Source organism: Zalophus californianus, chromosome 5 (assembly GCF_009762305.2).
Source record: "Zalophus californianus isolate mZalCal1 chromosome 5, mZalCal1.pri.v2, whole genome shotgun sequence".
NCBI lineage: Eukaryota > Metazoa > Chordata > Mammalia > Carnivora > Otariidae > Zalophus > Zalophus californianus.
Window position 1 is genome coordinate 14,410,159 of NC_045599.1, and position 24,137 is coordinate 14,434,295.

A 24,137-nucleotide genomic window follows, 5' to 3' on the forward strand; every position below is an offset into this window, starting at 1 on the left:
TAACCAGAAAAAAACAGTAAACAAAAATGGACAATGAAGAGAAAAATTGTAAATGATAGTACGTATGAAAAATAGCAAATTAACTAAGAGTTGATGGACCTCACTCAAAATCAAGAAGTGCAAAATATCCAGAAAGAGTAGAACGAATAATATCCATTATTAGTGAGGGAGGTACTTTTATATTCTGTTAATAAGGGAATGCAATTGGTATTTTTCTGTAGAGCAATTTGGAAGTATGAATCGACAGACTTAATTTTTTTTATACCCTTGAGATACTAACTACAAGATTCATTCATTCATGCAGCAAATATTTGCTGAGTGTTTATCATGTTTCAGGCAGTGGTAAAAATGCTTGGAATATAGCATTGACCAGGCAGGGAGAGAGAGACTATAAACCAGTAAACTTATATGACAGAATGTTAAATGCCATTCTTCCTGAGTCAGTTTTATATGAAACAGTAATAAAATACATCAGATACCAAAGTGAGAATAAGGCAGACCTGGTGTAGAGAGTTTAGAGAGGAGGTTTCAAAGCAGCTGGTTCCATGTATTTTGCACCTCTCAGCTAGATCATATGGATTTTAAAAAGGGTTAACATATAGAGAAGGAATAGGATTTTGCAAAGAAAATTCTTTAGCAAGAGGTGTCTTTGCTCTGGAACCTTTCGTGTAAGCTTGTAGAGGGGAAGCAGCAAAGTGTTATATCGCCTTCACCGCAGGGCTTCTGGGCAAACCGAGAAGTTGAAATGTTTTTCGTGTATTTGGGAGAGGGGAAGAATCTAATCAAGATCAGAGTCCACAGTAGTGACTTGGACTAGACATACTATTTATTTGAGATGGTGATTTAATTAAGCAGAAAAGCCATGGCACTCGGGTTTCAATTTAGGAGCAGCTGATGATTACACTAATCGGAACACATTTAGGCATCGGGTTTGATCACATTCCTGTTGTGATGCGTTTAAAACACTGTTTATATATGTTAGATGAAGAACAGTAGTATGCTAGAGAAAAGTAAGTAGCGTAAGCTGAAAAGAGTAGAGATGACTTCTGAGTGTAGACTTGAAGGAAGTGAGGGAGCAAGCCATGTGAGGGGCTCTCTGGGGGAAGGATGTTGTAGGCACAGGGAACCTCAAGCACAGACTCTCCCGTCAGGGTGTGCAGGGTGTGTGTAGCTTGTGGCTGGAGTAAAGGCCACTTAGAGGTTATTGTGAGGCGTTTGCCTTTTATTCCGAGTTGGGAAGCTTTTGAGGATTTTGAGCCGAGGGAGGACTGAGAACTGATTTCCCCTTTAAAAGGACCTGCCTTAGCTGCTGTTTTGAGAAGACCTGGAGACAGAGGTCACAGTCATGGAGAGGATTGTCATGGAGATGAGGCACTTTTTAAGTATTTGTTTTAAGAATATCCTTAGAATTAAGCAGATGCATAAAAATGCATATACAAGGATGTTCACTGCACCACTTTTTTTGTAGCAGCAAAAATGAGAAAACAGCAGTGAGTAGTTAAATAACTTATTTTAAGGCGTTGCATATATCTGTAATGGAATAGCATAGCCAGTAAAATAAGACAGACCTATACACGTTGATACGCAAACATGTTCGTTACATACTTTAAAATAAAGATTACAAAGAAATTGTAAAGACGACCTCACTTTCCCTCCCCTCCTCCCCTATATCCTACCACAGAAAGTAGGCAGAGAAGGGAGGGTGGGGGCCTGGGTCTGGAAAGCTGTGTGTTAAAATGTTAGCAGTGGTTTTTCCTGGGAATGGGTGTTGTGGTGTAGGTGAAACTGATGATTTCATTCTCTTCTTTTGATACATATGTATTGATATTTTCTATTACATGTTTATTACATTTAAAATCAAGAAGTTATTTTTTTAGTTTCAGAGGTAGAGTTCAGTGATTCATCAGTTGCCCCTAACACCCAGTGCTCATTCCATCACATGCCCTCCTTAATGCCTGTCCCCCAGTTACCCCGTCCCCCGACCCATCTCTCCTCCAGCAGCCCTCGATTTGTTTCCTAGAAGAAGTTATTTTAATTTGGAATGAACTGTGACAGAATTCCTCTTTGGCCTCCTTTACAAATAAATTTAAAATGAATTTATCTAAGCACGAAACTGGGTGAAGAAAAGGAAAGCAGCGATAGTGAAGGTGGTCTTGAGATCGGCATATATGGGTAGCCAGATAGGAAGGCAGTGAAGGGACAAGAGCGAAAGCTCCTTGAAGAAGAAAAAGGCAAGTGTGCACCAAGTGCATAGGTCAAGCTGACAGGCTGACTCCAGCCTGCTCGCAAGTCCCCCAGTAACCCACACATAATCTTTAATCAGGTCAGTGCTACCTTAAGGGAGAATTCATTTCAAAATCTTGATTTATTGTCCATGAAAATGTATGTTAGAATATAGATATCTCAGGGCTTTCGAAATTAGATTTCCAAACTGAAAAGTGAAACCTTTCTCTTTCTCATATTCTAAGGCAATGAGAGCTATGATTCTTTGTCCTAAGCTTTAAAGACTGATGATACCAGTCGTTCTTGCATGATTCTTATACATAGATAATTTCACATAAAAATAATTTTTATATTTAACTTAAACATTTATACTTTTCATTGTATATTATGAGATATACTTAAAATCGAATTTGAAACTTGTGTTATCACAAAATTTTCCACTATTTGAAGCAAGTTGCTGAACATAGTTTATAGAAGTAATATACAATTCCAATTTTCCTTAAAAATTATTTCTTACCTGTTTGATTTACAGAACTGCTTCCCAAATTCATTTAATGAAATTTTCACCAGATGGAGAATTTTTTGCCACTGCTGGGAAGGTAATTTGTGAAAATGCTGTTGCTGTTGTTTTATTTTGATACATCAAAAACATGAACTGGCTTCATTCTTTTAATTTGTTTACATTGAAAATATTTTCTATTAAAATGTTAAATAGCAAAAATTGACAAAATATTATTGTGTTAAAAGGCAATATGGTATAATTGAAACATAGACTTAAAGGTATATCTGGATATAAATCTAACATTTACCAGCTTTTTGATTTTGGTCAAGTGGTTAATCTTTTTGAGCAAATACAAGAATTTACAGACTTTCTAGGAGGACATTTATAACCATTTTCATGTTTTTACCTGCTGATGTCAGAACAGTATATTTCCTTGAAATTATTCATTTGTAATCATTGGTTCACCGAATAGTTCCCTTACAACTAATTGTATGAAGTTAATTGTTCTCTTGGATCGTAGCTTTCTGTAGAGGGAGGATGTGAGATACCCTAAATCCTCAGGGAGGTTTTTGTTAGGAGAGAAGATTGACGTTAAGCATGGGAATGCAATTATAGCTTAAAAGCAGAACCTGGTACATTCTAGTCCCCTTGTTTTCCCTTACTCCCCAAATTAAGAGATGCCGTTTTCATTATACTTAGAATATTTTTATTATATTATTTTTATTTATATTTTAATTATTATTTGATTATACTTAGAATGTTTTATATAGTAGTAGCTATTAACTCGTTATTATCATCTTCAATGTTTTCTTTGAGCATTCATTTGATACTTCATGAAAACTCTTGTTTTCAAAGATTAGCAGTCTCCATAAGCCTGCTGGTGGTAATGCATTCTTGTTTGATATTTGGCTAAGTCGGAAGACGAACCTTCATCTCTCAGTCTTCTCAGTGACTCCATTTAGCATACTGTATGGTAACTAGCATTTTCCTTGATCCATTCCTTGCGAAGTATACATTCACACACTTTAATTCTCAAAGCACAATTATGGAATGTTGATAGAAAAGTACCAGAATTAGAGATTTTCTTCTCATTTCCTCCGTGCCCCACCATTCCTCCCATCCCTAAATTTCTGTGATTGCGGAGAAAATTCTTACCTTTGCTGTTTGACTGAATCTTTAATTTAATTCTGATGTGGATATTTTTCTTTCTTTTTTTTTATTAGGATGACTGTCTTTTAAAGGTATGGTATAATGTAGAAAACTGGCGGACAGCTGTTACCTCTCCGGATAAAAGTTCAGAAAAACAATCCCAAGGAGAAATGGACTTTTCCTTTGTATATCTGGCCCATCCTCGAGCTGTAAATGGATTTTCCTGGCGTAAAACAAGCAAATACATGCCTAGGTCAGCGATTTAGTCATTTTGTCTATGTGTTAAGAGAACGTCATTTTGACATTGACTGCTCTTCTCACTTTAAGAATCTATAGCTATAGGACTTTTGCCTAGGAAGATTTTGGTAATATTAGATAATCCTTGGCCTGCAGATGTCTAGCCACGGGTCAGCTGTGATTGACACCTCAGAGGAGAGCCATGTGAAAGGACACTTGACCTCCATCGTAGCTGTCTTTAAGTGACAGAGTTGTACATCTTTCCTTCTCTTTGTTAGGTGTCCTGTTCTTTCGTCTCTTAGTCATTCCCCATATTGCCATTTGTGTGGAATTTTTCATGTTTCACTCCCTAATCTGCTACCTTCTCTGTGTATCTCCTCTGGTTTCCTTTTTGTTTTTAACTGCTTTATTGAAAGGATATACCGTGAGGCCTCAAACATGTCTCTAACTGTATCCAACATCTTTGTGGAAAAGAGAGTGTGGTAGTAGATTACTATGCCCTGCACTAGGTATTAGTTTAACCTATACGTGCATGTGCAAGTGCACCTGTCAATACTTCCTTTCTTTCCTGTGACCCTTGCAAGACCTGATATCCCATTGAATTTTTGCCTATACTTAGTAAGGCACAGAGACCTGCTTCTTAAGTGTAGGTAGAAATTGCTTTTTGTTTCATGGCCATTTTCAATTTGGCCACACCATGGAGCAGTACTGTTTTTCCCTTAACCTTTTGTCACTGATATTTAGTAGGACAGCTGGGTCATTTTTGACTTTAGTTTTGCTCTTTTGAGCCAGCAGAATATATCCAAATTTTTTTTACAAAATGTGTATTAAGACTGATTTTTTAAAGAATAGTTCAAGGTTCACAGCAAAATTGAGGGCAAGGTAGAGATTACCCCTATATCCATTGCACTCACACATGCATAGATAGCCTCCCCCAGAGTGGTATATTTGCTATAATTGACAAACCTGCATCAACACATTATCACCAAAAGTCCATAGTTTAGATTATGGTTTGCTCTTGGTGTTGTACACTGTATGGGCTTAGACAGATGTAGAATGACATGTTTGCATCCTTGTTACCTGATTTTTTTTGAGCTTTTTCTAGTACCATAGGTACTATTCTTCCTACCCCAGCCTACCAGTCCAGTAAAGCATGGGAGGAAGACACTGTAGGAACAGTAATGGTTCTGTTGTTAGGAGGATGTGCCCGAGTCTTCGGGCTAAGGGAGAGTGGTGTGGACAATCTATTGTTAGCAAAAGCCTGCTTCACTTTGAGAATGATTGCTCCGGTACCCCTGAGATCGTTGCCCACGTATGTAAAAATCTGTTTAGAATATAATGAGTTGTGGCATATGTTGATTCTCCTTTAAAAAGTTGTAAATGGCTCTAATAAAAGTAACTCATTGCAAACCATGAAGATTACATTATTTCAGAGGCTGATTTCTTCTGATATAGGCAAGTGTTTTGCACATGGTTAGACCACAAGAGTACTAAAAGAGAGATTTATGAAGTATTGTATCTTTTGAGAGAGGACAGTCACATCTGTTCCTGACCTAGTTCACACAGGATTGGTACAGGTGATCACAGGGTAGGCAGAAGCAGATGCCTTACACTGGGCCGTTACAAATGCCTGATAACACCAGTGAGACGTACCATTTCTGTTCCTGCCTGTGTTCATTTTATCTCTGCCAACTAAGTTCTGCAGCATAAGGAACTGTGGTATAGAACTAGAATTTTCTGTTTGATAGAGTATCTTGTAGAGGTCTCAAGAATTTTACTTTTGGTCCATGTCCTTTAAGAACCAGCTGATCTCCCCGAGCTCTTCTAGGTTTCATTTTTGCTTTACCAGCTGCCTGCAGGTATATATGGTGGGAAGGCTGACCCTTTCTCATGAGAATGACAGAGATCCTGTCAAAATCAAAAACCATTGCTCTTTCTGATACAGCATTTTCACTGGGCTGTACAGGTGCTTTGTTTTTCGCATAAAATTAAGATACTTAGCCAAATGGTAATACTTTATGCAAGGTACCACTGCTCCCGAGAGAGATGAATGGGGAAGTGTTTGTAATGAGCATATACTTCTTCACTAAACAGCGATGAATGTAGGATAAATTGGGAGGTTTGTTATACCCTCCCCAAAACATCCGAAAAGTTGGTTCTAGACAGCTAGTTTCAAAACCATCTTAGCCTGTTGCTACATCAAGATAGGACAGGGGTTGCACACTTACCATCACCTGGTTGTCTTTCATAGGGTTATTATAGCTTTCTTTGGAGGGAGGGAACAGTTACACCTAAATATGATATGCCATTGAAGAGAAAATCAGGTACCCTGATCTGAAGTAAGGAAGGGAGGTATTGCCAGAGAAATGCCTCAGACAGAGCAGGGTATTACTTCCATGCTCTCCTTAAATTACCTGGGAGCTGCTTGTACTGATTGTAAGTATCCTGAGGAGAGTCACCTGGGGCTGCCCTCACTCCCAGGTCAGAGCCCTCTCCGGGCTCTGCGCTGCGCGTTGTGCTGCTTTCTTGCTTGTTTTGTTGCTTTTGCCTCTTCTGATTGCTCTTATTCATTCCTTCAGTCTACTACCTTCTGCCCTTCCTTCATAAGTCTGCCCTTTCTGCCAGTTACAGATGGGCACCGTGAAGCTTCAGCTTTCCATATTGCCTTTTGATGTATTTTCTTTTTCTGATTGCCTACTTTTAATCAATCTGCTGTCACTGCCTGTGTGTCTGTGAATGTCTGTGCTAGAGAGATGCGGAGAGAAGGAAGGAGGTAGGAAGTCAGAAGGGGACAGAGAAAAAGTGAAGACAGGGAAAGACATGAGGGTGGGGAAAGGAGGGAGAACAGGATTGAGAAGGGAAAGGAGGAGGAGGGGCCCTGGCACGTGGGGAGAGGTAGAAAGGGAGAGTGGCCTGGAGAGGCTGGGAAACAGCACCTGGGGGGAGGGCACAGAGGGAGGGAGGGAGGCTCAGAGTGAATGGCAAGGGAAGCAAGTCAGGAGAGTAGGCAGAGGAAGGGGTGGAGAGGGGAGAGGTGAGAGCAGAGGAGGGAAACCGCTGGGGAAAGCAGCCCACACAAAACATGCTGATTTCCTTTTTCTTCCCCTTTGTTAGAGATCTTCTTTTAATCAAGCAGATATGTTTAACAAAGTGACTACTACAGAATATTTTTATTTTTCTTTAATTTACTGAGTTACTTCATAGAAGCCTTGTACTGATTGTTCTTTTTAAATCTGATATGTTTGAATATGTGTCTATTACAGGATTTGTGACTTCTTTTTCTTTCTTTCCTTTTTTTTTTTTTTGATGAGTTACCCAATAAAAGGTAGTCTTTGTTGATGGGGATTCAACCTTTGAGCTCCTGATGCTTATGGGGTTTATTAATATGTATGTAATTGATCTTGCGTTTATTTTGTGACTGGAAAGACTGAATTCACTAGAAGTCAAGAATAAGGAAGGAGGTGGCTAGTAATTATTTTATCATGATTTTTCTATTCATGTAGTCACTGCTGTCTGCAAATGTTAAGCAAGGAGAGAATAAGTGTACTAAATAGTGTAACTTGTTACTGACTAGTGTGCGTGTAGCTTTACAGAAAGTAAAAACGAAGCATTATGAAGGAATCCGAATGGTAACCATCCACTGAGTAAATCAGAATATTTTAAAAGAAGATGTAGGTTTTTTCCTTGCTTATTAACTGAAGGATTATGGCATTGTTTCAGTCTTTGTTCTTTGGCTGTAAGAAGAATCTTAGATTCTTAAAACAAGAACTGCCAAATTCTAGGCAGAAAAGAAATGGGTTAGCAGGTATTTGCTGTGATGAAATCAAATACCCACTCAGTTTTAATGGTTTTGACTAAATACATTGCATACATGTATATTGACATTTTCGTCATCGGTACCTTTGTTGTAGGCGTTTAATTACAGAAACACTGTAGAATGTTATACTGTTTGAGATTTATATTTTTGCCTCTAAAATCTTTTTATTCCTCAGGGCTTCTGTATGTAATGTACTGTTGACTTGCTGCAAAGATAATGTATGTCGTCTTTGGGTAGAGACATTTTTACCAAATGATTGTTTGCTATATGGAGGTGACTGCAGCCATTGGGCGGAACCAATTAATTTAACAAATAACTTCAGAAGAAACGCTTCCAGTAAAGAACGAGTTCAACATGCTTTAGATGTAAGTGTTTTTGTTAGATGTTATTTCCTACAAGTTTTAAAACCTTTTGTACATTGCCTATTTTGTAACATGCATCCTAATTAATATTCGAAGTTATATGGTTAGTTATGAAAAAAATATATATTAGAAAAACAGTTCTCAGAAAACTTTATTTTATTTGGTTCAAAAAATATGCTGAAGTATTTCAGAGCCTAAAACTACTTATAATTATGAAGTTAATCTTAGGTTAACTGATGGTAACAAAAGGAAGATACACTTAGCTAAAATAACAAATGAAAATCTGAAAATGCAAAGATTTGACTGTAAAAATAATTTATATTTTTACTTTGTTTAGAGGTTGAGGTGTTTTGTCCTGTCATAATTACAGGAATGATTAGAATAGTTTTATCAGATTCTGTTCTGTATTTGTTATCTTTAGAACCTTCTGGAACTTGAAGTTTTTTGTTTTGTTTGTTTTTGGTGGGTTTTTTATTTTTGTTTTTGTTTTGTTTTTGAGAGAGCGGGAGAGTATGGTGGGGCAGGGTGCAGAGGGAGAGGGAGAGAGAGAATCCTCAGCAGGCTCCATGCCCAGCATGGAGCCCGACCAGGGGCTCAATCTTCATGACCTTGAGATAATGACCTGAGCTGAAATCAAGAGTCTGACACTCAACTGACTGATCCACGTAGGTGCCCCTTGAAGTATTTATTTTACTGAATAGTATAGAAAGTAAAAGTAAATTTTTGATGTTTAGATTAATTGAACATACACCAGTAATACAGATTCTTATTTTCTTGATATGGAAAACAAAGTGATCTAAAAGTGATTTGTCTTTGAATGCTTTGTATGATTATGGAAAAACTTTGTCACATTTGGAGAGTATTCTCAGGGCTCAGAATATAATTAAAAATATATTGCCTGGAGACTTAACAACTGATAGAATGGTTACGTGTAATAATAGCTGAAAGAGGTTGACTAGGAATGAAGACTCTCATTCTGTGTTTAGGTGACCTTGTGTTCTGTAGAAACTATTACATCATATGAAAGATGAGAATAAACAAATATCAGCACTCTGCCTTATGGGTCAAATGAAGTGATCTCTGTGAAAAAGCTTCACAAATCAGCCATGATATTTGAAATATCATCTTAATGTATGATGGCAGTATTGTTCAGTGCTTTATCGTCAGAAGGAGTAAACTGGACACAAAGACAGTATGCACAGAGACATCATTATCCACAGGCACATTGTTGTGAACTTTTGTTTTATGAAATTAATTATCAAAAAAATAAACCATATAAAAATTACAAAATATTGTGTGATGGTTGAAGGAAGTTAGACAGTTTAGTTCTAAGCTTATTCTTCAGATTTCAGATTTCCTGCACAAAAGTACTGAAAGATGTTTGTATATGTAAACTCATCTGAAATAGAGTATATATGAAGTAAGTCAGAGTAAGGCAGATACCATATGCTTTCACTCATATGTGGAATTTAAGAAACAAAAGAAATGAAAGAGACAAAAAAACTGAAGAGATGGTTACCAGAGGGTGGGGGGGGTGGGTGAAATAGGTGATGGGGATTAAGAGCGCACTTACCATGATGAGCACTGAGTAATGCATAGAATTGTGGAATCACTATATTGTATGCCTCAAACTAATGTAATGCTCTTAATTATACTGGAATTAAAAATTAGCTAATTAAAATGGAAAAATGAAATAGAATGTCTAAAAATCATTTATATATATATATATGTATGTTTATATATATATATATATATATATATATATATATATATGCTTAGGACATTATAGCCACTGGTTTTACTTTGTTTTTACTGGTACAGGTAAATCTGAGACATTTTCGCAGAGGTCGGAGGAGATCGCTTGCTGTTGTAGCGCATACCGGATACCTGCCACACCAGCAGGACCCTCATCATGTCCACAGAAATGCTCCGCTGCATGCCAACGCACTTTGCCACTTTCATATTGCTGCCAGCATCAACCCAGCCACGGGTAATAGAACACTGTTCAACAACCGTTCTTGGACTTGAGTAAATTAATTTTATAACAGAGACATTTTACTTCTAGTTTTGAATAAGTAAAAAATTGAGGGTGACTTGCTTATCTAATTTTTCATTATAGCCAGCCAGCTCACTGATTACTTAAACATAGGTTTTCGTTTACTTGTTTGCTTTTTAAAGCTATATTTGGTTTCTGATTAAGATCTTAATAAGTCATTTGAGATTCTTAGTTTATTCAAAAGTTGAGATTTGAGCTAATACTTAACAGGTTAACAGCATAGAATAGTATTTTGTTAACTATTGTATAGTTCTTAAAATAAAACCGTTGTGTAGGGACGCCTGGGTGGCTCAGTCAGTTAAGCGTCTGCCTTCGGCTCAGGTCATGATCCCAGCGTCCTGGGATCGAGCCCTGCTTTGGGCTCCTTGCTCAGCGGGGAGCCTGCTTCTCCCTCTGCCTGCCACTCCCCCTGCCTGTAGCTCTCACTTTCTCTGGCAAATAAATAAATCAATAAAATCTTTAAAAAATAAATAAAACCATTGTGTCTAATGCTTGATCTTAGGTGGTCTTCCAGAAATAGGGCAGAAATATGTAGAAGTCACAACTGGAAGAATTAAGAAACTTACGTCAGTAGTCAAATATGTACTATTAGATTTAAAAAATCTAGAGTATCTGGATCTATCTATGAATTTGAAGATTTAAAGTGCTCATCTTTTAGTAAATGTTTTCTGTGAGTTTAAAAAACAGGTGGTCAGAGTTGGAATTTTAAAGAGGAACTTTAGAATATTACTGGGAAAAAGATTAAAAAACAGTATTTGCACATGATAAATACCATCTGTACAGAAAGTGGAAAGTGAAAGCCTCTTTTCACCTCTGCCCCACCCTAGTCGTTATCCCATGAGATAACCCCTATTGAGTTTCTGTATATTTGGAGATACTCTTATGCATAAAATAAGTATAACCTATTTTTTTTAAAGAAATTTATTTATTTGAGAGAGAGAATGAGAGAGAGAGAGCAAGCACATGAGAGGGGGAAGGGTCACAGGGAGAAGCAGACTCCCCGCTGAGCAGGGAGCCCGATGCGGGACTCGATCCTGGGACTCCAGGATCATGACCTGAGCCGAAGGCAGTCGCTTAACCAACTGAGCCACCCAGGTGCCCCATAACCTATTTTTTTAATACTCCATTTCTTTATTTTTTTAATTTTTTATTTAAATTCAATTAATTAACCTATAGTGTATTATTAGTTTTAGAGATAGAGTTCAGTGATTAATCAGTCTTATATAACACCCAGTGCTCATTACATCACGTGCCCTCCTTAATATTCATCACCCAGCCACCCCATCCCCCCTACCCCTCCCCCCTGTAGCAACCCTCAGTTTGTTTCTATGGTTAAGAGTATCTTATGGTTTGTCTCCCTGGATTTGCAGTACTATTACATTCTTCAAGGAAACAGCAATAAATGTGGTTCATTAGTTACCTGAATCAAAGAGAGAAATGTTTTGGTAAGTTAAGGGTAGAGATACTTCCACTAGGAATAAAAAGTGTTTGCTAATTTTCTTAGCTTTTATTTGGTTAACAACAGTCCCAGCTCTAAAAGAATCCATGAGCCAAGAAAATGAAAGGGGACGATATTGAACTATTTTTAGTAAAACCTTACATAGGCTTGGGAAATACCCTTACCTTTATCAAAAAACATATACCGGCAGTGCTTGTAATACCCAGAGGCAGCTCTGAGACTACTGGAGTTGTTGTGAAAGTCTCTTCGGAATAAAGGACAACATTTTGAGAATAAAGAAAGCTTGGTTTCTTACCTTTAATGGAAAAGGCTGAGGGATTACAGAAAAATTAACCCTAAGTTCCAATGTAGCATCTCCCTGATGACCTTCCAATAAGGAAAACTCTAAAACCTTTCTTTAGCTAATAGGACCTTAAGGAAAAATCCATATATGTAGAATAAATCAGAGCAGAATAATATCATTAGCAGCTAGATTAGACACTATGGAGATCTCCTTTCCCTAAGTTAGACCTTTAGGAATGACATTTCTGGATGCTGTGTTTCTTATTGAAGGCCAAACTTTCAGATAGAGCTTCACTTATTTGCCCATCAGTAGAAATAGAGGAGAGGAGCTCCTAAGAGCATGTTTTTTTAATTCTAGTTCTTACACCCTTTCCCTGAAGATCTCTCATAAAAAATGGCCTTAATGAAATTCCTTGGGGTCAGGAGATAGAAGAAATTTAAGGTTCCTTTTACAGAGCATGCTGCTGCTAAAAGCCTGCATTAACCTCGCCTCTCCTTCTTCAATATTGAACACCTAGGCCTATGGTCTCCTAGAGGCATCGCTGATCTTTTTTGTGTTGGTTGTAACTTGAAAATCATACTGAATAGGATTCTTGAGGGCACTCTTTGGTTCCCTGGCACTAATTATATCCACCTAGGGATAATAGGATTGGCAGTACAGTCCCTCAGGACTTTTACTGAGTGTTTGGTCTGTGCCAAATAGCAACTAGAGATAGTGGTAGGAACTGAAGGTATAGTGGTGTTGGAAACTGGTGTGATCCTTGCTCTCCTGAAGCCTATCGTTAGGAAGGGGATAGATAAATACTAATTAAATAATTACAGTAATGAATGTGCATTTATAAACAGAGCTCAGATTGGATTGGATATATCTATCAACTCTTAGAACTTACCTCCAACAGAAGGGAGAGGGGAAAGGTTCTTTTATGCTTTCTTTATCATCCATCCCCTATAGTACTGTTTTTCATTGGTGTCTAACAATTGATTCCTTGTTCGAACAGGTAATTAAGTCAAATTGTTTCTCTTCTCCTTTAAAAAAAAATCAGTAAATTTGTTTGTGGAAAATAGTTTACCTTCCCTGAATCCATTTTAGCCTTTACTGTTCAGCAGATACCAGCATGATCTAGTTTATATTTGATTTAATATGATAGACAAACTTTTTTTCAACTCTCTATTAGTTAGGGATTATCATTTGTCACAATTTACTCTGAATTTGTACTTTAGTATACTTAATTTAACAATTAGATGAAAAATAATACCAAGAAAGAACTTTTTTTTACCTGGTTTTGTCTTGAATGTCTTCCTTGAGTGTAAGATGGGGATCTCAGTTTCTACTTTCCAAATTGAATCTTGATGCTAATAAATTGGCATTATCTAGCTTAGAGGTAAGTAGGACATTTAAAAATTTAAGTTGAAAAGTTGTTAAAATAGAGGTAAATAAGTCACTTATTCCTTTAACATATTGATGGCATTTTTCTTGGAGAAATTTTTAAGGAGACTTTCCTCTTAACATGTCTACAAATTATAGATTTATTTCTTAATGAGAATATTTTTTGAACTAAAGAAAATATCTATGTATATATAAATAAATTAGTCTGTGACCTAGAATATAGAATTGTTTTCCTTTATAATAGTTACATTAAATTTACTATTTTTAAAGCTGTTATCATTAATAATATCTGTGGCAAACATTGTATTGGGAATCTTATTTAAAATCTAGTTTAGAGGTTTAAAGATAAATGTAACTGGTAAAAACAGGAGACATGAAAGTCTGGATGCTGGAATGATCGAAATATTGTGTGTATGTGTTTTGTTGTTGTTCTTATAGACATTCCACTTCTTCCTTCTATCACATCTCTAAGTCTAAGTGAAAATAATGAGAAGAGTGGGCCTTTTGTGGTACACTGGCTGAACAATAAAGAGTTGCATTTTACTTTGTCCATGGAAGTCTTTTTACAGCAACTCAGAAAAAGTTTTGAACAACCATCTTCTGAGGCCAGTGTAGAAGACTCTAATCAGGCAGATGTAAAATCTGATGAAGGTAAAGCTTTAAGAAGGATAAAAAAATGTTAAGTTTTATTGACAATAGCTAAGATTTTTGTATTGGGGTAACACTAGCTACTAGCTTCAGAAACTCAAAATTGCAGTGGCTTAATACAACTTTGGACTAGCTCAGTTAATAATCCAGTGTTGGTATTCCTGTTCCCGGTGGCTTGCTTTTTACAGGTTGATGCAGGCTCAGGATTCTCCATGCCTATGCTTCTGTCAACCCCTAAGGCCTTGCTACTTGAAGGACTATCTGTGGCCTAGTAGCATTATTACCTGGGAACTTGTTAGAAATTACCTATGTATTGAAGGAGATCTGGAAATTGGACACTGTAAATATATTCCTTTGAAGTAGTTTCTCTAAGGTGTCTCATATCAGTTATAAGTGCATATACCTAGAGCATCTCTAGTGTAGCTGACTCAGGTTTTAAAAATCCAATAATGTGAAGAAAGTACAAATTACATTCCAACTGAATTATTATTTGAATAATTCACCCCAGAATTATAGACCCAATTCTGCCTTCTTCATTGAGAAAAACTAAGGTCCAGGGAAGTAGTATGTTTTACTTCTGAGTAAATTGTGGTACAACCAGTTTACCTATTCTCCAGTCCAGTAATAGTCCTCTACCATTAATCCACTGACTCAGTTCTATAGGCCCTCTGACTGCTGAGTTAACTCTACTGGCCTTATATCCCTGGAGCAAAGTTATTTTTAAAGGGGAGCCAATTTCTTGTTTATTTGAAAGCTATTGTTTTTCATCTTGAATGCATTTACAAAGATCTTTCTTAATAGCTTGATTGTATTTACCTGGTTCATGAATTCTTTTGCTTATAGAAATGGATGATGGTGTGGATGATCTGAAAATAAATCATGAAAAGAAGGAATTGGGCAGTGATAAAATGGTACCAAATTCAAGTTTTGTACCGTTACCATCAGCTGCCATTGATCATCAGATTGAAGTACTTCTGTCTGAATGGAGTAAAAATGCAGACATGCTCTTCAGTATTCATCCCGTGGATGGCTCTTTGCTAGTTTGGCATGTGGATTGGCTGGACGAATACCAGCCTGGTATGTTTCGTCAAGTCCAGGTACTATTATTATGATCTCGGGAGAGCTGCTGCTTATTAAATGTGGGTACAGTTTTGTAATACTTCTTTGTATTATTTCATATGTTCTAATGCTTACTTTCTTAATTCTAGGTGTCCTTTGTTTCCAGAATTCCTGTAGCTTTTCCCACAGGTGATGCGAACTCTCTCTCTAAAAGCATAGTGATGTATGCCTGCACCAAGAATGTTGACTTGGCTATTCAGCAAGGGAAACAGAAACCTTCTAGCCTCACACGGTCTACATCAATGCTTATCTCTTCCGCCCACAGTAAATCAACTAATAGTTTAAAATTAAGTATTTTTACTCCTAATGTTATGATGATTTCAAAGCATGCTGATGGCTCTCTGAATCAGTGGCTGGTCAGTTTTGCTGAAGAATCTGCTTTTTCTACAGTTCTCAGTATTTCTCACAAATCCAGATACTGTGGTCATCGCTTTCATCTTAATGATTTAGCTTGCCACTCCGTATTACCATTATTGCTGACAACGTCACACCATAATGCACTAAGGACACCAGATGTTGATAATCAAAAGCAACCTTGTGATCCTGTAAATACTGAAGAGTGTTCTTTGGCACAACAGAATAAAAGCAGCATTGATGTGACATTTCAGGATCCCAATGCAGTTTATAGTGAGCTTATTCTTTGGAGGGTTGATCCGGTTGGGCCATTGTCTTTTTCTGGAGGTGTTTCTGAGCTTGCCCGGATTAATTCTCTACATGTTTCTGCATTTTCCAATGTGGCATGGCTGCCCACCCTTATACCCAGTTACTGTCTAGGTAAGCTTTCTGATTTTTATTTAAGAAACTTAGATTTTCTGATATCATCGTTTCAGGGTTAAATTTTAAATGTTTGTGAATACTTTCTAGGTGCATACTGCAACTCTCCTAGCGCATGTTTTGTAGCAAGTGATGGGCAGTATCTGAGATTATATGAGGCTGTTATTGATGCCAAGAAACTTCTGTATGAGCTTTCTAATCCTGAAATTTCTGTAAGTAAATAGCTTTTAAAATTAAGTGTATAGTATGAGGTTTTTAGATACTTAATTTATACTTTTTGGGCCTGTTCTAGAATTGTGACATATAATTTGTAATAAAAAGATGTATATTTTCTAGTTACTTTATTTTTTTCACATTTGCAATGTACCATTACAACGATTCTCAGCTTCTTTAAAAAGAAACCATTTCTTTCATTCATTCCGAAAATAGAGTCTAGTGTCATACAATATATGTTTCTCCAATGCTTCTTTGCCCAAGATAAATGAGGACTACTGGCAGTATAAATGTGGAAGTTAGGTTCGTTCATCTTCAGTTTTTTTCAAGGCAGTGGGAGCTGGAGTAATAGCAGTAGAATTTTAATCTTAACCCAGGAAGAAAAAAGCTCTCAGCTTGGTTGCAGTACAGTTAGGAGTCCTTCCAACACCATCCCAAAGCCTTTGTCTTGGGACAGGCGGCACTTCTTCCTGTGCACAGCTAATAGCAACCCACCGTCTGCATTATCTTAGCACCTCCAGCAAGCTAGTATTTCCACTCTTAGTTTTGGTGTTTTTAAATATCCCTCACCTTCAGCCATACTGAGCTTCTTGTTTAGGGGATTCAAGCCATCTCCTCAGCTACCAGTTAATGTTTTTGTTAATGTTCTGGTTATACAGCTGCATAGATGTCAGTGGTCTGCTCCAATCCTATCTTTTCCCTGAGTTATTTTTAATGTGTGGTTTTGCAGAATGCAAGGTTTTTCAAAAACACATACAATAGTGTTATAGTAGAAAAACATATATTTATTGAGGGCCTTCTATTTTTCAGGTAGTATTTAAGGGCTGGGAATTGAGAAGTGAAGAGAACAGACAAAAATCTGAGATTACATTCTAGTGAAAGGGTTATAGAAAAAAAGGTAAAAATATATTAATAAATAGTATAGAGAGAAACCATGTTGTACAAGGGAATGCTAGTAAGGTGCTGGTCAGAAAAAGCCTCACAGAAAGGGTACCATGAAGGATATGGATGTGGATATTTAGAGTATTTTCGGAATAGAAACAGCCAGGCAAAAATCCTGTGGTCAGGCCATGTTTGGTATATAAAGGAGCAGCAAGGAGGACATTGTGGCTGGGGCAGAGTAAGTGAGGTGGAGAGTAATCAGGGTTAAAGGTAGAAAATTAGCCTAGCCAGATCTTACAAGCCCTTCTGGGCCATTGTGGTAACTTTGGCTTTTACTGTGAATAACATAGAAAACATTGAAGACAATGCCAGATTGATACGCTCTCACTTAGGTTTTGAAAGGATCTCTGGCTGCTGAAAAATCAGACATGGGATGAGAAGTGGCATCAGAGAGGCTGATGCAGGGATCTTCACAGTAGTCCAGGAGAGAATCAAAGGGCCATAGGGCCATAGAGTGGTAGCAATTGGTAGTGGTAAAGATGATAAAATTGGTCACATCTGGATGTGGTTTGAACATTGAATAGGCAGGATTGGACTGGATGTGGGGCTTGTACGAGAAGAAGAGGATGCTGCCTCATGTTTGTGTGTGAGCACAAGGAAGAATAGAATGACTTTGAGTGGAGTTAAGAAGAATGTGTCTAAGAGGTTGATTTTGAAGAGCAGGTGGATTTGAGAGCCTGGTGTTGAACATGTTAATTTTGAGATGACTGTTTGACACCCAGGAGACCTAGTATGCTCGTCTGTAGTTTAGAGGGAGGTCTGATCCGAAGGTATGAAATAAGTAGTTGTCAGAATATGAATTTAAAGGTGTGGAGCTGGATGAGATCACGGACGGAAAGTAGAAGTGATAGGATTGAACCCTGGGGCATCCCATTGTTAAAAGTGTGGTGAATGTGGTACATAGTGGAAGCCAAGTGAGGACAGTTATTTCAAGAAGGGAGTGATCACTAGAATCAAAGTCTGCTCATAGATAAAGTGTGATGAAGATCGAACTTAACAGTGTGACCTTGACTAGAGCAGTTAGGACATACGTAGCTTTAGAAATCAGCATACATAGATAGTGTAGCAACATGTTTCTTAAGTTCCATCTTTCTCACCTCAAAATTAATGCCTAAAAAGCATTGATTTTAGAACATTTCTGTGACATTGAAGTCAGTCTTTCACATTTATAGATGTAAAATATTCTTCCCCCTAACAATTACCATGCCTTGCTTTTGTTCCTCTCTGCATCAACTGACCCATAACTCTTACTCATTCCTCTGTAATGAATAGTAAGGTAAAGTCCTCGAATGTTTATAATGAAAGCAACTTGTGAATTTATTTAGCCCCACTTGAACTTGCTTATTATTTATCTACTATGAAATTTTATATTGTTTATTAATTATTTTTTAATTGTTTAATAAAGGAGATATCCACTTTTTTTAAAAACAGAAATATGTTGGTGAAGTGTTTAACATCGTAAGTCAGCAGTCAACAGCCAGGCCAGGATGCATTATCGCATTAGATCCCATTACCAAACTTGTAAGTATTATTTTTCTGGCCACTCAGCATTAGGTAAATAACATATATATCAACTTATGTTGGTGTTTATTTACATTCAGCAAGGCAGAAAAACCCAGCTGCTTCATGTTTTTCAAGAAGATTTCATTTTGAATAACCTTGAGAAGAAAAGTCTGGTGGGAAAAGACAGAATATTACCTGATGCAGGTAAAGAATAGTTTTTTTTTTATGTAATGAGAAATATTATGTAGAGTGCGGTAAACAGTAAATAAAGATAAGTTGATATAATGTTTCATATCATCTATGTGAACTTAAAATTTTCCTGTGTAGGTTTGTGATGTTATTTACCATATACATACCAGTAGTTTTTTATTCTTTGATTTTTCTTTTTTAAGATATTTATTTGTTTATTTATTTATTTATTTGAGAGAGAGGGAGAACAGGAAAGAGCACGAGCAGGGGGAGCAGCAGGCAGAGGCAGAGGGAGAAGCAGGCTCCCCACTAAGCGCAGAACCCAATGCGGGGCTCAATCCCAGGACCCCGGGATCATGACCTGAGCCAAAGGCAGACACTCAACTGACTGAGCCACCCAGGTGCCCAGTAGTCTTTTATTCTTAAACCAGGAAATAAACATGAAAAATTAAAGGGGTTTGTCAATTATATTTTTTAAAATGCATAATAGATTTTTTTTATTAGTAGTATAGAGTACTCTTTGCATGGATATAGTCCTGCACTAACGGTTTGGATAATATGGATGCCTGACCTTTTAGAAATCTACAATTTAAAGCAGTAGCTTAAAACTTCAAGTTATAATTTAAAGACAAAAGTGTTTTAATTCTTTTATAGTTAAACATTTAAAAAAATTAAACTCCTCCACTAAAAATTAACTGTTATTTTATATAGTGGAAAACAGAGCAAAATGAAACTCAGATCTCTTGGTCATCAGTTTTGATTACAGAGCCAAACCAAACTGAGAAATGTCTTTCCTTATAAATGAACCATACAGTTTTTGCCTGGTGCTTTTTTTTTTTTTTAATATTTTATTTATTTATTCATGAGAGACAGAGAGAGGCAGAGGGAGAAGCAGGCTCCCAAGCAGCAGGGAGCCCGATGTGGGACTCGATTCCAGGACTCTGGGATCATGACCTGAGCCGAAGGCAGACGCTTAACCATCTGAGCCACCCAGGCGCCCGTGCCTGTTGCTTTTAAAAGTCCGTTATTAATTAAGCCCCACGTAATACTATTTTCATTCTGTATTTGTTCCAGATTATTTTTCTTACTTCTCTTGTACTCTTAATTCCACGCATTTCCAGTTTTCTTTTCCTTTGAGGTTTGCACTGTTATGTTGAATGTGTAATTTCTTACCACTGTTTTCACTTAGTCATTTTCCCTGAGAATTTGTGAACTGTGCAAAGCACAGTGCTTTGATAAGCTCTGAGTATAATGATGGAAAGATACTGAAAATGGAAAATAAAAATGTCAAGTACAGGATAAAGGGCTGTTTATATCAACAAAGTGTTCTTTATTTTTCCTTTTTTATATTGAAATATTAACATTAATATTTTTCTTTTTTTTAATCTCTTTAAGGGTTTTTTTAAAGAGATTAGGTGGAGTTTTGTTGTGATCTTAAATCTATTCTAGCGTTTTCTAGGATTCTTTAATTTTTAATTTATTTTTTTCTCTTTAAAACAATATTTTTCCTAGTTTTTCTTAAAATATCTTGGGAATTCTTTTACTCAAAAACTGTTATCTTCATTATCAGAGTTTTCCAGAAAACACCCAAGTATAATGTGTTCATCTTACGTTGTTCTAATATTAGGAACCAAAAAAACATTTCACAGATACTTACATTATTAGGACATTCTTTCTTGTTAGTAAAATTATCAGAAATAGATTGATCTCTGATCTTTTATCTTTAGTCATAATCCCTTATCCTCTCCTTCCTCTTAATTCTTGTATAAGTGCGTAACTCACCCAGAACATATTACCAAGGTTACCTTTTCATTTAGTTTCTTAGCACAATACAACTTAAGATGTTTATGGTTATTTTTCTGATTTTTATATATTCTATGATTTATATAGTTTTTATAATTTTTCTTTACATAATTTTGTACATAGTGAAGACTAGTTTATAATTAAGAAACTTGGATTAAAGTCCATCATTAGACCAAGTTAATTTTTTTCAGGCAATAATGAGTCACTGATTTTATATTTTAGATGCAGTGTTTTTATTTTGAGCAGCTTGTGTGCTGCTTAAATGATGCAGTTTTGACTAAGAAAAGTTTTCTTAATGTGGTGAACGATGACTACTTTTATTTTGATTCTTAAACTTCGTTAATAGGTCATTCCATTATGGAAGTTATTTACTTTGAAATATGTTTGGCAATACAGTTTTAATCATGATATGTTGATTTAAAGTATCTGTCACATAGTGTTCCCACCTGTTCAGAAATTTTCTTATGGTCTAACCTATGTGAACAACGTGATAGTGATTACTGTGATATTTGACTTTTGTAAGCCTGTCGATTCAGGAATGAAAAGCATAGCATACGTTTAATTGTTAAAATTTTAATTTAATACAAATTCATGTGATCAGAAAGTTGATTGTATTCCTTAATGCTACTTTGTATATAGAATTTTAAAAATTCATTCATTTTTAACTTGCCATATTTAATAAGTTGTCTCATTTATCCATGTTAATAGTGAAAAATATTAATACCAACAGGCAGCTCACATAATGGATTTTCTGAGAAATTCTACCTAATTGTAATAGAATGTACCCAAGACAACCGTTCATTGTTACACATGTGGAATTTACATTTAAAGTCCATTCCTGTCTCATTGGGTGAGTCGTCTTTTTTTTTTTTAAATCTTTTGAACTTCAAGTAGGCTTAAGTGAACAAATTATATATGGTTAGATAGTTAAGTACATATTTTTTAAACCTGTTCTTATTGAGTGAAAATAATTGTAGTTTTATTCAGTTACTTAAAAAAGCAAACGGATTCTCTGATTTTCTTTCCATAAAGAATCCTATTAATATGTTTTCTTATCCTTCATAAGGCCTTGAGATTATAAAATATAACAGTTTTAATACTTACAGGGTTCCCCCCCACCCAGTTTTTGGTTCTTTTCTTATGTTTTATAGATGAAAAAATAGATACAAAAATATCTGAAGCAGTTTGGCAGCCGGAAGAACATTATTCTTCTTCTCCAGAGAAGATCATATCTCCTTTTTCACAGAAGTATCAAGCTTGCAGAGCAAATCTCCAGAGCACCAGCAAGTTGACTCTGACTTCAGAAATGGTTTATAGCCAAGAGTTGCATTTGCCAGAAGGAGTTGAGATAATAAGTGTTAAGCCATCAGCAGGTTTGTAAAATTTGTGAAAAGAGACTAATCAAACTTGATAATCCATGAATATTTAGTAAGGTATTTAAAAAGAGGCACAACTTCTGTTTGTAAATCCACATGGAAGCAGAAATGGAAACACTATTTTAAGTATCCTACATTGAAAACTTAAATAAATTCTCATTATGGTTTTCACATTATTCTGACATTTGTCAGCCAGTTGTAGTCTTAAATATTGATTTCTGAAACAAATTTTCATGATGTCTTTATGAAGAAGAACCTGGAGTTTCCTGGGCAGAGATAGTAATGAGGTTGTGCCTTATTTACCAACTTTGATAATATTGGTAGTGACTGCCTGGAGCTGTGTGCTCTGAAGGATTCTGAGTGTGTGGGTCCTGGTATATATTTATCATCTTTATCCTAGGGCAGTGGTTCTCAAAATGTGATCCCCAGACTGGCAGCTTCAACATTATCTGGCACCTTGTTAGAAATAAAAATTCTTGGGCTTACCCCTAGGATTTACTGAATCACAGACTCTGGGGTGCACCTACCAGGCTGTTTTAACAAGGGTCCCACGTGACTCTAATTGCACACAACAGATCATGAACCACAATTCTAGGGTATCAGGAAAACCAACACAAAATCCATCTTTTTATCACCCATTTCTTTGTTTTTGTAGTCAGAGTGTGCATTTTTGTTTTTTTCTACTTCTCTGTCTTTTTTTTGGACTGATGACTTTGAATGCTTTTCTGGTATTAGTATTGATAGCAATTTAGTGGCTTATAATAAACAGTGCCGTGTTATCAGGTACTTAATCTTTTTTAATTGGTGAAGTTAGCAGGAGTTGGGGTATTAACAGTGTTCTGGTAACTTTTAATTCTGCTTCTTTGTATATTTTACTAAAAGAGGCATCAGTGCAAGGAAAGTTAAAGTTTGAAAAAGAATGATGTTTGCATTGACACAATTTTAAGAGCTGTTCTCTTAGCCAGAATGGTATGATCTTCACTGCCGAACTCCAGTTAAAACATATGGCAAATGTAAGAGAAATATTTCTAGAAACAGCCCTCTTATTTAACTTTGGCCCAAGTTGAGTTTGGCAGAAGAAGAGGAGTTCTAGGGAAAGAGAAGAAATTCGTTTTGTTGGCAAAAACAGCATATAGTAAATGCTAGTCTTAAGAATTTTGTTTTTAATCAGGACTCTTCAGCAGGTAAACCTGCTAGTCTCTGTTCAGCTCAGAGATAACATGGACAGTGCTTGTTGTGTCCTTCTGCAACAGTGCTATACTCCTTGAGGACTTTAAACTTTATTAAAATTATGTTGAGGGGCGCCTGGGTGGCTCAGTCATTAAGCGTCTGCCTTTGGCTCAGGTCATGATCCTAGGGTCCTGGGATCGAGCCCCATGTCGGGCTTCCTGCTCTGCAGGAAGCCTGCTTCTCCCTCTCCTGCTCCCCCTGCTTGTGTTCCCTCTCTCGCTGTGTTTCTCTCTGTCAAATAAATAAATAAAATCTTAAAAAAAAAAATTATGTTGAAATGCTTTTGAAATACGATAAATGTTCTATATAACATTTATATATTATGTCCCTATATACATTTATATATTATAATTAGTAGTTTATATTTAATAATTTGGAACAGGAGTTGGCAGACTATGGGCCATCTACCTGTTTTGTAAATACATTTGATTGAACCTTGCCACACCTATGGATGACTCTTGGGTATACATGCTTTTGCTCTGGACTGGCAGGATGGAAGAGTTGCAGCAGAGACTCTGGCTAGCAAAGCCTCACATAGTCACTGCTATCTTAAAGAAAAAGAAAGCTTGCCGATGGTTTGGGAAGTTAAGAGTATATAATTACGTTAAGGACAGCAAATGTTTGTCTCACTTAGGAATCTTAGCAGCATCAGTAGAATCAAATACCCCTCAGTTATGGAGGGCCCATTTAGTACATAGGTAAGCATGGGCTGCACACAAAATAGTAAAAACACTGAAGAGGAGGAGCCAATAAATGATGACACAGTTTTTAAAATGTATTGGTATCTTAAAAATGCAATTTATAAGAATTGGGTGAAAAGAATGCTGGCCTGAGAACCAGGACTAGAATTCAGGTTTTCTAATTCT

The 24,137-nt window shown here is 36.5% G+C and overlaps 1 protein-coding gene across 3 annotated transcripts in view; it reads left to right on the plus strand.

The window, feature by feature from the left end:
• DMXL1 (Dmx like 1) overlaps positions 1–24,137 on the plus strand; it is a 134,796-nt gene that overhangs the window by 27,669 nt on the left and 82,990 nt on the right. For all 3 annotated transcript variants that reach the window (XM_027604872.2, XM_027604874.2, XM_027604873.2), the window contains exons 6-17: positions 2,756–2,822; positions 3,949–4,127; positions 8,104–8,293; positions 10,112–10,280; positions 13,913–14,125; positions 14,966–15,219; positions 15,331–16,015; positions 16,106–16,227; positions 18,602–18,691; positions 18,772–18,877; positions 21,396–21,515; positions 21,817–22,038. In XM_027604872.2, the coding sequence (XP_027460673.2) occupies positions 2,756–2,822; positions 3,949–4,127; positions 8,104–8,293; positions 10,112–10,280; positions 13,913–14,125; positions 14,966–15,219; positions 15,331–16,015; positions 16,106–16,227; positions 18,602–18,691; positions 18,772–18,877; positions 21,396–21,515; positions 21,817–22,038 (2,417 nt within the window). The remainder of the gene's footprint in view (positions 1–2,755; positions 2,823–3,948; positions 4,128–8,103; positions 8,294–10,111; positions 10,281–13,912; positions 14,126–14,965; positions 15,220–15,330; positions 16,016–16,105; positions 16,228–18,601; positions 18,692–18,771; positions 18,878–21,395; positions 21,516–21,816; positions 22,039–24,137) is intronic.